The sequence below is a fragment of the Podarcis melisellensis genome, assembly GCF_964234715.1.
Source record: "Podarcis melisellensis genome assembly, chromosome: 15".
Taxonomy (NCBI): Eukaryota; Metazoa; Chordata; class Lepidosauria; order Squamata; family Lacertidae; genus Podarcis; species Podarcis melisellensis.
Window position 1 is genome coordinate 43,071,163 of NC_138532.1, and position 14,931 is coordinate 43,086,093.

At 50.1% G+C, this 14,931-nt stretch overlaps 1 protein-coding gene across 3 annotated transcripts in view; it reads left to right on the forward strand.

Moving 5' to 3' along the window:
- GIT1 (GIT ArfGAP 1) overlaps positions 1–14,931 on the forward strand; it is a 49,070-nt gene that overhangs the window by 24,260 nt on the left and 9,879 nt on the right. For 2 of the 3 annotated variants that reach the window (XM_081890775.1, XM_081890776.1), the window contains exons 4-11: positions 316–421; positions 1,062–1,148; positions 1,323–1,453; positions 2,483–2,577; positions 4,238–4,280; positions 6,480–6,528; positions 8,072–8,144; positions 14,373–14,470. In XM_081890775.1, coding sequence (XP_081746901.1) covers positions 316–421; positions 1,062–1,148; positions 1,323–1,453; positions 2,483–2,577; positions 4,238–4,280; positions 6,480–6,528; positions 8,072–8,144; positions 14,373–14,470 — 682 coding nt within the window. Of the gene's footprint in view, positions 1–315; positions 422–1,061; positions 1,149–1,322; positions 1,454–2,482; positions 2,578–4,237; positions 4,281–5,229; positions 5,257–6,479; positions 6,529–8,071; positions 8,145–14,372; positions 14,471–14,931 lie in introns of all 3 variants that reach the window. The other variant, XM_081890774.1, reaches the window with a different exon arrangement.

The window sequence follows — 14,931 nt, forward strand, 5'->3', positions numbered from 1 at the left end:
CAGAGAATCCTGGGAACTGTAGTTCGTTGTTAGGCGATCCCTCCCCCTGTGCCCTTCACAGAGCCACAATTCCCAGAGTTCCCTGAAAAAGAGGAATTGATGGTCACACCACTTTAGGAATTGTACTTCCATGAGGGGGAGAATAGGGGGTGTCACCTAATAACGCTCAACACTCATGACAAACTACAGATCCCAAGATTCCTTCTGGGGAGGAAAGCCATGTTTGTTTAAGTGGTATAATCGTGCTTTAAATCTGTAGTGCGGACGGCGCCTTAGTGTGGTTCCTCACTGATCTGCTCCTGTTCTGTATCGCAGCCCCACCAAGTCTGAATTCATCCGTGCCAAATACCAGATGCTGGCCTTTGTCCACAAGCTCCCGTGCCGAGACGACGACGGCGTCACCGCCAAGGACCTCAGCAAGGTAGACACCTCTGTGTGCGCACCTGAAAGGGGTTTACGAAAAGAACAACTCCAGGGAACCATCAGAGTTAAAAGCAGTGCCTTTTTTTTCTTTAAAAAAAATGTTTGGGGGTGCTCTCATTTTCCTACACATATTGAAATATTGCCCCTCAGTGAGGCCAAACTTAGATTCACAAAATGTTTAGGGGTATGCGTACCCCTGCGTCCCCCCAGCACTGGTTAAAAGCAACAATTTAAAATAATTCAAAAAATAGTAATTGGAATAAGCTAAAAACCAGATGAAAACACATGTTGGGCTTTGCCTAAGCAAAGAAGTTTTTAGCAGCTGCTGAATGGAGTACACAGCGAAGGCGCCTGACTGATGTCACTAGGCAGGGAGTTCCAAAGGACAGGAGCTGCCAGGCTGAAATACGGATTTCTTACAAATGAAGAATGAGTATTGTGTGGCATCTGTAATCATGCCAGCTTCACAGCCTGAAGTGGCTGAGAGGGATTAAATGGGGTATATGAGCTCTTGTTTTCTGGGGTCTTCGTCCCTCGCTGTGTGTGGGGCTGGTCAGTTTGTGTGTGCACATGTTTGTAGATAGCTTTGTGTTTCCTTCCATCTGACCTCTCTCCTCCTCTTCCTCCTTCCTCCGCAGCAACTGCATTCAAGCGTCCGGACGGGGAACCTGGAGACCTGCTTGCGCCTTCTTTCCCTGGGCGCCCAGGCCAACTTCTTCCACCCGGTGAGCCACTGCCCCATCTCCCAATGTCGGGTTTCTTACCCTGCTAGGTCTTGGAATATTTGCCCTTTTCGCTTAACTGGCGGAGCCCGGCTATAGAATAGCCAGGAAAGAGAAAGAGTGCCACTGGGCATGCGCTGTGTGCGGTGGTAGAGCAAAATCCTCTGCTTTTTGTAGGAGAAAGGGACAACGCCCCTGCATGTTGCTGCCAAGGCGGGGCAGATCCTCCAGGCGGAGCTGCTCGTCGTCTACGGGGCGGACCCCGGGGCACCTGACGTGAACGGACGCAGCCCCATCGATTACGCCAGGTGAGGGTGTCAGGTATAGCCCCGCCCAGTTCTGACTTTAACCCCTCCCACTGCTGGCCCAATATTGCCCATCAACAGGGTGGCCCTGTGGTCTAAACCACTGAGCCTCTTGTGTTTGCCAATCAGAAGGTTGGCGGTTTGAATCCCCGCGACGGGGTGAGCTTCTGTTGCTCGGTCCCTGCTCCTGCCAACCTAGAAGTTCGAAAGAACACCAGTGCAAGTAGATAAATAGGTACCACTGCAACGGGAAGGTAAACGGCGTTTCTGTGCACTCTGGTTTCCGTCATGGTGTCCCATTACACCAGAATCGGTTTAGTCCTGCTGGCCACATGACCCGAAAAATTCTGTGGACAAACGCCAGCTCCCTTGATCTGAAAGCGAGATGAGCGCTGCAACTCCATAGTTGCCTTTGATTGGACTTAACTAAGCACAATTCAAAGTGTTGGTGCTGACCTTTAAAGCCCTAAACGGCCTCGGTCCAGTATACCTGAAGGAGCGTCTCCACCCCCATCGTTTTGCCCTTACGCTGAGGTCCAGCGCCGAGGGCCTTCTGGTGGTTCCCTCATTGCGAGAAGCAAAGCTACAGGGAACCAGGCAGAGGGCCTTCTCGGTAGTGGCGCCCGCCCTGTGGAAACCCTCCCACCAGATGTCAAAGAGAATAACAACCACCTAACATTTAGAAGACATCAGAAGGCAGCCCTGTTCAGGGAAGTTTTTAATGTGTGACATTTTAATGTATTTTTCATCTTTGTTGGAAGCCGCCTAGAGTGGCTGGGGAAACCCAGGCAGATGGGCGGGGTACAAATAATAAACTATAATTATTATTATTATTATTATTATTAAGCTTTTTATCTTTACCTATCAGCAGTCTAATAGATGGTTACCCATTTGTGGTTCCTGATGGCAGCAGATCCGCTCTGTTGTGTTAAGTTTGTAACGAGTCCTGTTTACTGGGATGGGTTCTTCCTCCCTCCCTCTCTCTCCCTGGCCTACCTCGTCTGACCGTTGTCCCTCCTTCCCTCCCCACAGGCAGGCATCTCAGCATGAACTGGCCGAGCGCCTGGTGGAATGCCAGTATGAGCTGACGGACAGGCTGGCTTTCTACCTCTGTGGGCGAAAGCCAGGTAAGAGAACTGCACCATGTTCGAGTGGGAGGGAGCCAATCTTCTGGGATAACAACCTACTACTGCAGCAGCTTCCTGCTGAGCAGCCTGTCCAGCCTCCCTTCTGAGCACAGATGAGCTGGGGGCTCAGGGAGGGGTCCCTGTTCAAGACAAAAGAGCTGCAGAGCGGAAACAGGGAACCACATGCACTGAGCCAGACGACTGGCCAGCCTAGTTCAGTGTTGTCTCCCCTGCCTGGCACGAGCTGTCCAGGATTTCAGCTAAAGCATCTCTCCCAACCCAATCTGGAGATGTCCAGGATTCAACCTGAGACCTTCTGCATGCAAAGTTGCAACCCTCTGAGCTAACACACGGCGTTTCCTGTGTTCCCATTTAAATCGGCCCCTAAATCAGAACCGTAAGGACCAACATCTACCGTATTTTTCGCTCCATAAGACGCACCTATTTTTTAGAGGGGGAATGCAAGAAAAAAAAATTCTTTAAAGGGAGTGCCCTTTCACGAGCTTTTCCTCCTCAGGGAAAAGCCTGCAAGCACCACACAAACGCTCAGTGCGCTCTTTAAAGGGAGCTTTTCCCTTTAAAGCCCTTGAGGGCTTTTCCGTGAAGTGAAAAAGCCCCCAAGAGCCACACACATGCTCCACGCGGCTCATGAAAGGGAGTGCTGAGCAGAGCCTGGGATGCATACAGGCTCTGCTCAGCACTCCCTTTCAAGAGCTGCGTGGAGTGTGTTTGCGGCTCTTGGGGGCTTTTCCCAGAGGAGGAAGAAGGGACTGACAGGCTGCCCTTCTCCCTCCTCGGGGAAAAGCCCCCAAGAGCCGCACACACGCTCCACGCTGCTCTTGAAAGGGAACGCTGACGCACAGACATTTCCCCTTACTTTTTAGGAGGCAAAAAGGGCGTCTTATGGAGCGAAAAGTACGGTAATTTCTAAGACAAGGGTTGCAGCTCGTTAGGAGAGCGTCTGCTTTGCACGCTAGAGGTCCCAAATTCAATTCCGGCGTCTCCAGGTAGGGCTGAGAGAGACAGCTCCCCCTCCAAAAAATAACCCTGCAGAGCCACAGCTGCCAGTCAGTGTAGACAACACTGAGCCTGATGAGCCAATGAATCTTACGCGGGATAAGGCATTTTGCTCTGCTCGTGTGATTCGCTCGTCCTTTCCCAAATTCCCCTTTTGTGCAATATTGCTATTTTTCTTGCTTTATTAAAAAATGTAGCGATCGGAATTGTGTTTACCGTTAAGGCAAGGGTGGCGTGACTTGATTCTGTTTAGGAACTTCCTCTCCGTCGCTCTTTTCCCAGGAAACTTCGCCACGGGGCCATTGCTCTTTCGCTCACACGTAATGATGGCATGGCTGTTGTTGTTTAAAATCCTTACCTTTCCAGATAATTCCTGGCATTCACTGTTTCTGCTGCAGCAGAGCAAGTGGGAGTGTATATTTCGGTGGTGCTGGGGAATGAGCCATCCTGCTAATCTTTGTGGAACCAGGGAGTTGGCCCAGGGACCCCCAGCGGTCATCTAGTCCAACCCCCTGCAATACAGGGGTTCCAGTGAGCCTGCGAACCTGCCTCTGTGCAAGGGGGGCAGGGCGACTGGATTCGGCAAAGCCGCTCTTAATCTCACTCAATCCATTTCCTTTCTTTATTTTGTCTCTCTACGCAGACCACAAGAATGGGCATTACATCATCCCGCAAATGGCAGACAGGTGGGGAACAGGGACAATTCATGGCACGCTTGTTCAAAATGCAATTGAAATCATTTAACTCAACAGAACTGGCGGACTTGATGCAGGGAGGCCAGCTATTTCAAAGCCTGATCGTCATTTGCGCCCCCTGCTGCCTCCTTGCCTCTTGGCCTCCCACTTTGAAATCAAAATGTGGCTTCCAATTGGCTGCAGGAAGCTCTTGCAGCCAATCGGAAGCCCCGTTGGACGTTCGGGTCCCGAAGAACGTTCACAAACCGGAACACTCACTTCCGGGTTTGCGGCGTTCAGGAGCCAAAGCGGCGTTCGGGATCCAAGCTACGACTGTATTATAGAATTGTTGAGTTGGAAGGGACCGCTAGTGTCATCTAGTCCAACCCCCTGCAATGCAGGAATCTCGCCCAAGGCAGGACTCAAACCCTCAACCCTGAGATTAAGAGTCTCATGCTTGACCAACTGAGCCACCTACAGCTGAATCAAGAGCCTGCCCCATCGTTGCTCCTCAGATCTGACCTTTGGGTGCTTCTGCCTCGAGGGCTGGGTGGTGGTGGCCCCTCTGACGTCTCCGAGGAGGGTTCTTAAGCGGGTTGCTCTCACCCGCCCCAAAGGGGGGATCCTCTGCACCAGATACAGGGGGCCCTGGCTGCTTGTTGAGGCCCCCAAACTGTGGTGTATTTTGGTCTTAGAATCATAGAATTGTACTGGAAGGGTTCCTGAGGGTCATCTAGTCCAACCCATCCCTCGGCTCAGTTTTGGGCACGGTCTGGGTTAGTGTTAGGCGAGGAGAGACTGGCTTGATATCTTGACCCAGCGAGCGCCTGCAAGACCTTCAGGAGGCGAGTGCGAATCCCCACCCCTTGGCTACATAACACTCTGCTTTTGTTTTGTTTTTTCTTAACATCCTCACTTTTCCTCTCTTTTTCCAACCCCTCGCTGCCTTTCCGGAGTTCAGAGTGCGCCCAAAATGCATGTCTCAAAGGTACCAAGGCTTCAGCTACCATCTGCATGACGCCACCATCGCCATGTGTGCCACACACCCCCTCCAAATTTCTAGGGAGATATAATGTGGATTATCAGTGTCTGCTTTATGGGGTGGGCTTGGAGGAGTTTGGATGCAAAATGGCAGGGAGGGTGGGAATAAATAGAATATTTTTGTGACCATGTTTGGCCTGTCAGTCTCTCCTCACACCCCCAGTCTTCTGCAGGGCTGGAAAAACCCCAGGATTATCAATGCTTAGAAGGTCGCCCTTGAGAGAATCTGCCCAAGGGTCTAGGGATCCAAAGAGAGCCTGGCTGCTGGAGACCACCTAGTCCAGCACCTGCTTCTCTTTGTGGCTAGCCAGATTTGGCTAAATGCCGCCACCTCTGGCAGCAAGCAAAGTCGTATGGAAACCGGATGGAAGTGTGATATAAATGGGCATAAGAAGGGCCTATAATCTCCATCGCGCTCTCACCTGCGTCCATCGGTCTGAAGACGAACCTGCGTCCCCCCTCAATTATGATGATGATGATAATAAATATAATAATAATAATAATAATAATAATAATAATAATAATAATACACTTTTATTTATACCCCACCCTTCCCGGTTCAGAAAACCGGGCTCAGGGCGGCTAACAACACTTGTATCACTTAATTGTGGTACAACAAAAAACAGCATAAAATACTGTGTAAAGGCGCGAATAACAAGAAATTCAAAGTTCTAACATCAGTTTAGGGGGAAATCCATCCAATAAACATGAGATGATCACCAGGGCTAGCTGGCAAGGAGGCCAGGGGAGAATTGGCTGTGGGATCCCAGAATGGGTAATCTTCATAAAAGGGGAGGCGGAGGGAAGGGGAATAACAGATCAGGCTAAATTCACATTGAAAACCAGGCAGAATAGCTCTGTCTTACAGGCCCTGCGAGTTGGCAGGGTCCCCCAAAGGCCATCTAGCCCAACCCCAGGAATCCCAGCTAAGGAACCCCTGACCAATGGCCATCCACCCTCAGCTTAAAATCCTCCAGCCCTTACAAATCTGTTCGTCGCAACTTCTTCATTGGGGGTATTCTGCAGATGTGAACGGTCTGGCGCCAGGCAGCGTTTGGAGGGTGTAAGGGGTGTGGGTGTGTTGGTGGGGTGCATGGAAACGGGCATTGATCCCCCATTTCATTTCCGCTGGAAGAAGATTGACGGCTTCTTGGCCCTTCTCCCCAACAGCCTGGACCTCTCTGAGCTCGCCAAGGCAGCCAAGAAGAAACTGCAGGCGGTAAGTCTTTGAGGACGGTTCTGGCTTTTGTTGTGGGTGGCAGGGTGGCGAGGTTCCTGAGTGGGGTATCGTAAGCCTGTCCCTGAGAGTCAGGAGGCCCCCGTGGCCAGTTCAGAAACAGATCTCCCCGCCCCAGGCTTTCTCCCCCTTGAAAACGTGCTGTTTTATTGCCCCTGAACTGGGGAGCCAACATGGCCCCCTCCAGATGTTTCTCAATGATGGGAGTTGGGAGACACAGACCTCCAACATCTGGAGGCCCTGCAGATTCCCTCCCATCCCTGAAATAAGCTCATTCCCCTGTCTCTGGAGGGAAAACCTCTTTTAAATAGAAGCATTGCTTCTTGGGGGGGTCCTCTTTTGAAGAAAGACGTTCCTTCTCTCTCTTGGGGGGCAGTTTCTTCCAAATAGAGGCATTCCTCCTCTACTTGCTTTTTAAAAGTGACCATGCTTTTCCATGTATAAGACGAGGTTTTTTAAAAATAAAAAATAAGCTTTAAAAACTGGGGGGTGATTGGTTGCAGCCGCGAGCTGCAGATTGTCATTGGGGATTTGTGGTGTGATTGGCGGCTGCGGCAAGGGCGGCTGACGATGGGCTGTCGCTGCGACAATTGTGCTTGCTTTTTGCTTCCGCTGTTGGCAGACGCTTATAGCAGACGTGAGCGATTGTTAGCCGGCGCAAGTGATTGCAACCGTCAGGTTAGTGATTTACTTCGTTCACACCCGCACCGCACCCCAAAAAGCTCAACAGCTCTGGCAATGCTCCCCCCCAAAAAACTTTGGGCCATTTTCTGAAATTGGAGTCCCCAAAATTAGGGGGCATCTTATACATGGAAAAGTATGGTACTTTAGATTTTCTTTGGAATACAGTGTTAAGTAGTTAATAATAATAATAATAATAATAATAATAATAATAATAATAATAATAATAATTTATTATTTATACCCCACCCATCTGACAGGGTTTCCCCAGCCACTCTGGGCAGCTTCCAACAAAGTATTAAAATACAGTGGTCTGTTAAACATTAAAAGCTTCCCTAAACAGGGCTGCCTTCAGTTTATAAAGCAAGTTTCTCTCCTGCATCGCACATCCCCAAGGAACAAAACACACAATGAAATTCAAAGCCATTGATTGCACATTTGTTCAGAAAGCCAATTAAAACTATGGAGGTTAATTAGTTCGACAAAACTGATGAACTTGATCCAGTGACCTCAGCTTTGGGGACATCTGAGAGTCATTTACACCTTTGGCACGCGCACCCACACCCTGCCCCCTTTGCACTCTTGCCCCCCACCGGGTATCCCACCCCCATAACTCACTTTGGGAACCTCTGGATCATGGGATTACTTCCTACTCACGAGTCTGGCTCCTGGCTGGCTGTAACCATTAAGCAACGCTTCCCCCTCCTGACCGCCCAGTTACGACCATTCTCTTCTCTGCTCTGACACTTTTCTTCCCCAATTACCACCTGGAACCCTGTTAATGAGCCGCTTATCTCATTTCTCTCCCGTCCCACCCCAAATCTCTCTCTCTCTCTCTCTCTAGCTAAGCAACCGTCTCTTTGAGGAACTCGCCATGGACGTCTACGATGAAGTGGATCGCCGGGAGAATGATGCAGGTGAAGAGTTTTGGGGGTGGGGGTCTTGAAGTTGGGGGGGGTCATCTAGTGCAACCCCCTGTTGAGTGCGGGTGCGGCTTTCCCCTTTCTCAGTCATATCCTCCCGGTCTTTTGGAGGGATGGCATGGAGATTCCAATGCTTATAGGCTTTGCCCAGCTTGAAGACTTATGAATTCATTGTAGTTCTTCCTCTGGCCTTTAGGTGGCAATGTGCACTCAGTTGCTTGTGGTAATATCATTGGAAGAATCTATTATTATTATTATTTGGGGGGTGGGGTGGATGGATTCGAACTCTGGCTTCATCCAGACTCCCTCCAACACCCTCTAGTTCAGGCATTGGCAAACTCCAGCCCTCCAGCTGTTTTGGGACTACAATTCCCATCATCCCTGACCACTGGTCCCGTTAGCTAGGGAAGATGGGAATTGTAGTCCCAAACATCTAGAGGGCCAGAGTTTGCCTATGCCTGCTCTAGTTCCACTGCCCAAACTTATTTCTCTGTTTCCTCTCGCTTTGTGTTTTCTCCCCCCAAACTTACATTTTCTCCCCTTATCTGCGATTGCTGGGGGTGGGCTAGAGGACCTCTTCGTTCCCTTCCAGCTCTGCAATTCTACAATTAAGCCTCTGCCCCAACTTTGGCTATGTCAGTTTCTGTTCTGAAATTTGAAAGAACGTGGTTTCTTTCCCACCCCACCCCTTTTCTATAAAGTATTTTAGTGGTTTACTCCAAGAAGAGACTAAAGATTATTAGGTTTTTTGGGGGGGGGGCGTCAATACAACTTGGCTCAATTGCGAGAGCTGCCTGGAATCATTTTGCTGGGCCAGGGTTCTTGTGTGTTCTGCTCACTGGCGTCCACTGTGGGTGGTGGTGGTGTGGAAAGAGAGCTGTCGTTCCCCCCCCCACACACACACTGACAACCCATAATTCCCTAGGGTGTGAGATGACTTGAGGTGAGAACCTGAAGGCCAGAAATGTGAGGTTCCTCTTCTCCTTCCTTAAGCTTGCCTGCCACCTTCTTTTGAGACAGAGGACGCTTAAAGGAAGTTTTTCCTACTGGTCTGAATGGCTTTTGTATGTGGCCGCAGGCTGCCGCCATCTTGTTCTGCTCTACAAGCTACAAAATGTCTTGTGCCGGCCCTCGGAAAAAGAGGCAGGGGTGTTTGTGGGGGAAAAAGATGCCGTCACCTTCGAATGGGGGGGGGAGTAGGGTTCATCTGCCCCTTCTCTTTGCCCCTCACCCTTTGCCTGCTTTTAAAAATAGTTTGGTGTTTTATTCTAGTGGGTGGTGTTCGTTGTTTTTTAAAAAACTATTTTATTTCATTAAAGTTACATAACACTTGATTGCAAAGCAAACAAGCAAAACTAAGCAGTTTGCAAAAAAGGGCAAAACAAGGACGTTATTAGTTGAACACAATTGTTAAAAACCTACAAAAGAAAATTAAGACCAACGATAAGATAAAAACGGCATTCTGCGTTTGCCTTAACGAAAAATGTTTTTAGCAGGTGCTGGGAAAAGTACAGCGAAAGCACCTTCTTGGTGTCAAGAGGCAGGGAGTTCCAGAGGCTGGGTGCTGCCGTACTAAACGATGGATTTTTTATTTTTTTTTACAAACACAAAATGAGCATTATGTGGCCAGAGCCTCTAATTATTTAGTTCTGCTGTTGCTGGTCTGTCTTGTTTTGGTGCTGAAGTTCGTTTTAATTTGTGGGTTGTTGTAGTAAGGATTGGTGTGAGTGCTTAATGGTTGCAATTTTCAGATTTGGTCTGTGTGTGTAAAATGTCTGGCGTTTGGTTTTCATCGAGAGAGAGAGTGGGACCCAGATGTGAGAATAAATACGGGGCAAGCTGGCTCCTTGCGCCAATTCCTGCACGCTCCACTCTTACCTCCCCTTTCCTAAGATTCGAATTCGGTACACACGTTTGCCGTGCGTCAGCCTGTGTGTGCACCATACAGGTAAGACACATTTAAAGCGCATTCCCCCCCAAAGTGTCCTGGGAACTGCAGTTTACCCCACGCAGGGCTATATTTCCCAGAAAACTACAGTTCCCAGGACTTTTTTATTGCAACGAGTGGGGAATAAACGCATGGTGTTTGCACAGCCCATTGAAACCTCTCCTGTGTTCCAGAATCAGGACAATGCGTGTGGCTCACTTCTTTTCTCTGCCTCCCACCCCCCACCCTCCGGTTTAGCTTGTGGGAGGAAAATGGTCAGTGGTTTGTTTGCAGATCACTTGGTGCTCTCCAGATGTTTCAGACAACATCAGCCTCAGGCTAGCACAGCCCTTGCATCCTGGCTGGGAGCCTGCCTCTTTAAAACCAAAATTCACCTTCTCCGAAAGCTGAATTCTGTCGCCGGCGTCCGAGGTCAGAGCCTAAGAAGATCCTGGCTGCTGGATCAGACCAAAGGCTTTTAAGGTTTTAAAGCAGAGGTTGGATGGATTCTTTAGCTGGGATCCCTGCATTGAAGGGGGGTCTGGTCCAGCATCCCGAATCCCATAGCTGCCACCTGGATTCCCATTGTAGGAAAACCCTCATGCCGGGATTCGAACGCAGGATTTTGACCAGACCTCTCCCTCTCTTCCATGCTGCCCAACCCCCCAAAGTGCTGCTCCTGGCATCTTTGCAAATCCATTTTCGTCCGCTCCTCCGGCAAGAAAGGAAAAAACCACCCCGCCAGCGACTCCTTGCCCAGGCGCGGCTCGTTCATCTCCTTGGCCCGAAGCCCGAAATCTTGGCCGTGTGGCTGAGTCATTCCCAAACCCAGCCCCTTGGGAGAGCAGGGAAAGGGGGAGAGCGGCGTGGGAAGGGGGGGTGTTTGGGAAGGGGGGGCAGGCCTGAAATCTTCCAGCAGGCTAAGTCCTGCGTTGTAGCGAATCTCCCCCCTCTTTTCCCACCCACCCAAAAGAGCGAGGCGGCAGAACGAAGCGCTTTGGCTGCGGTTCTGTGGGAACGTGGCCACTTTCTCTCTTTCCCGGCCACCCTGGAGCAGGCCTCCCCTCCCCCCCTTTCATTCCTGGCCGGCCGAATCCTTTGCAGGGATAAATCTTCCCTTTGGCTCCCTCTGCAAACTCCAGGCCCCTTTGTAAAAGTTGCCCCAGAGTCCGGACGAAGCTGGTAAGAGGATGTTTGTGTGTGCATTTGGGGGGGTGGGCAGCGGTTGGACTGTCCCTGGGCGAGGTGGGTGGGTTTTTCGTGGAGCCTGCTGAGTTTGGGGTGGGGCTTGCAAGCCCTTTTAGGGACCAGAGAACTCCCAGGCTGGATTCCTTTATGGGGGTGGGTGGGTCACCCCCCCACACACACACCAACACCCACCCTGTCTGGGCATCAGCCAAGGCTGCTCCCTTCCCTGCGACTCGGGAGTAGCCGGTTTCCTCCCTTGCAGTTTTAAAAAGATTATTCTTCTTCCCAGAAGTTGCCTGCGGAAAGGGGGTGGCTTTCAAAAAGGCCGCAGGGAGGTTGTAATCTGTATGAGCGCTGTTGTCTTTTTAGCTGTGCCCCGAGGGATCTGGGTGGCGCGAGGCGAGCTGGGGACTTGCCTGGGGTTTGGGGGGGGGCACGGTTCGGGTGTTTGTGTTTCTGGAGAAGCGGGGACATTGAGTGCATTTTCAGCTTTTGACGCAACTGTTATCAATGATGATGATGATAAAAGGGGAAAGAGGAGCAGCTGGCCTTTCCCAGTTGAAGAGTCCAACGACAGGACATGTTTACGTGGAAGTAATTTGCCGCTGCCACCAGCGCTTGGCATGAGATTGCCTTCCTGGTGAGCACGCTTGTCTGACTTGCAGCATCATATTTCTGGGGAAAGGCTGTGGTTCATTTGCTGACCATCTCTGCATGCAGAAGGTCCTGGGTTCAAACTCCAGCAGAACCATGAGGACTGGAACCTGACTTTAGAAGCAGGACCACAGCTCGGGAGTAAGGTTTTGTATACAGAAGGTCCCAAGTTCAATCCCTGGGCAGCAAAAGAGAGACCCCTTGCCTGAAACCCCGGAGAGTTGCTGCCAGTCAGTGTAGACAGTGCTGAGCTAGATGGACCAAATGGCCTGACTCAGTATAATGTGGTTTCTTATGTTCCTGCTTCAACCAGCCCTTTATTTGGAATCATGAGGACTAGAATCTTGCTCTGTTTTTAGGGCAAGAGCTCAGTGGCAGAGCACCTGCTTTGCATACAGAAGGACTTGGGTTTAATTCCCATGGCATTTCCCAGAAGTGCTGGGTTTGAAACTCAGGAGGGCCTCTGCCAGTCAGTGTTGGCAATACTGAGCTAGGTGATACATGTAGCTCCTTGATTCTTAGGCAGTTTCTTAGGTTCCTGTATCTTAAGGCTGTAGCTCACTGGTAGAGCACCTCTTTTACATGCAGAAGGTTAAATCCCCAATGGCATCTCCAGTCAGGGGCAGAAATATCCCCTGCCCTGAAACCCCTGGAGGGCCGCTGCCGGCCAGTGTAAGCAAGCTAGATGGACCAATAGCTCACTGTGTTGTAGTCTTGTGTCTGTGTGCGCGCGCGTATGTATCCTCCTGCAACAACGACCCTGTGAGGCAGCTCATAGGACAAGGAACTGCCCTTGACAGCGTGAGTGTGTCGCTCAAGGGTACTTAAATATATGAGTGGCAGAGATTTGTCATCTGGGCGTCTCCAAGAATTGCTAATCATACACACCCAAAAGGCAGTGATGTTTACGGAGCAGTGGCTTGGAGATTTCAGCAAGAACTTCAGAAGAAAGACCTGAGCTGGGTCAGACCAAAGGGGAACCTTTGGCCAGGCTGGGACCAGACCTGCCATCACTGAGGACCTCGAATCACTTCCGGGAAAGGACTGCTGTGTCTCTTTCAGGCCAGCTGCCCCTTCCTAAGAAGGAGAGACAACAGTGGAGGAAGTGAGAGGCTGAAATAGGGCATGAAAGTATCAATTAGTGTAGCCCAACATGTCTTGAATCCTCTTCTTTGGGGGCATCTAGCCCTATTCTTTCCAAAATAGGGCAGACAACGGCACAGAAAGTGAGAGCCTGTAAAATGTGTGGAAGCATCAATTTAGTGCTGCTTTCAATTCCTCCCCCCCATTTTTTTATTCATTTTATAACACAAATAAACAACACATACAGAAAAACAAACAATACAAACAAAATCTTGTCTTATCCTTATTTTTTCTAAACATTGTTAGGTGGGCTTCCCCAAGTCACCCCTATCCGATTTTCATTTCACCTCATCTTTAGCAGTTTACATATATCATAATTTCTAACCATTTTTTCCCTATCATGCTTACTTTTACCATAAAAATCTTTACATTTTATCACTTACAAATAATACTATTTTAAAATACCCTATCTTCTACTTCTAACCCTACGGCCTATATCCACTTCCAAAGCTATTCTAAGATTTAAATATTAACATCTTTTTTCAAATATTCCTTAAACTTCTTCCGATCTTCTTCCACCGTCTCTTCTCTCTGGTCTAGGAGTCTCCCAGTCAGTTCGGCAAGTTCCATAATTAGTGCTGCTTTCAAACTTCCTCAGGGGCACTGATAAAATAGGTTGGCATCCATCTGTCCCGAGCGACAATGGAGTGTGCCTCTGCGGGTGAAGTCAAACAGCTGTGTTTGCAGTACCTCCCTGGGGTGCAAGCCTGGGCAGGGCAGAGGGAGCTCCTGGGCTGCCTAAATGACAAGATGTGGTCCAAAGGAAAGCAGAGAAAGATGCTTGGCACCAGCTTGGCTGCAGGGAGGCGTACAAGGTGCCATCCAACCACCTTAGGGACTTCACTCTGAATTTGTGTAGGGTTTGCTCTGAGCCTTTTCTTCTCCCAAAGAGATCCCACAAGACAGCAGAGCTTTAGGATCAGAGTTTTCCTTCTCCTAGATGGGTTACCTTCCCAGGTGGACGAGTCCCTCACTTCCCTCCACAGCACACACAGAATCCGCCTTCTGGGCCATTGGGTCCACTCTGTCAGATGGATAAAATAAAGCATCTTATATTTCCCATTTTGCGTTATTTCCCCAGTGTCCCCGGTGCAGACATTTTGAAACACACTGGACTGAGCATAGGGGATATTTCTGCATCTAGCCTTCCCTTCCAGCAAAAGCATTTGTGGTCTGCCCACCCCTTATCGGGGCGAGTCTTGGGATGATGCCCCCTGGCCCCCCAAAACCTTTTTGGATGTGTCTGTGCCAGACGGCTAGACAGCTGGCTAACAATACCTTTCTGCCTGCCCTCCTTTCTCCCTACAAAGTCTGGCTCACGACGCAGAACCACAGCACCTTGGTGACGGAGCGCAGCGCGGTCCCCTTCCTTCCTGTGAACCCCGAATATTCTGCAACGCGCAATCAGGTAAAGCGGGTGGGACCCTACTTATTTCTGCGCGGTTGAGGCCGGCCCTCTCTGCCTACTGTGGGTAATTCTTGGAGGGCAGGGATGGAGAGAGCTGGCTGGGGCTTCTATCTGGCCCTTGAATCCAGGGGTAGAATTCCTGGAGCCTGCTCAGATTCCAGAGAGCCAGTGGGGTGTAGTGGTTAGAGTGTTGGAATAGGATCCGCGAGAGACAAGGGTTCGAATCCCTCTCTCGGCCAAGAAGCCCAATGTGTGTGGCCTTGGGCCAGTCGCCTCCTGTCAGCCTATCCTACCTTGCAAGGTTGTTGTGAGATAAAACGGAGAGGAGGGGAACTGTCTTGTCTTTTAATGCAGAAAGTCCTAAACCTGACTCTGGGTGTTCATCGCGACTCCTGGATCTGGGCCGAGCTCTGCCTCCGTTCTGGGCTGGTACGCCTCCCCCCATGTGGTTGATTCTCTTT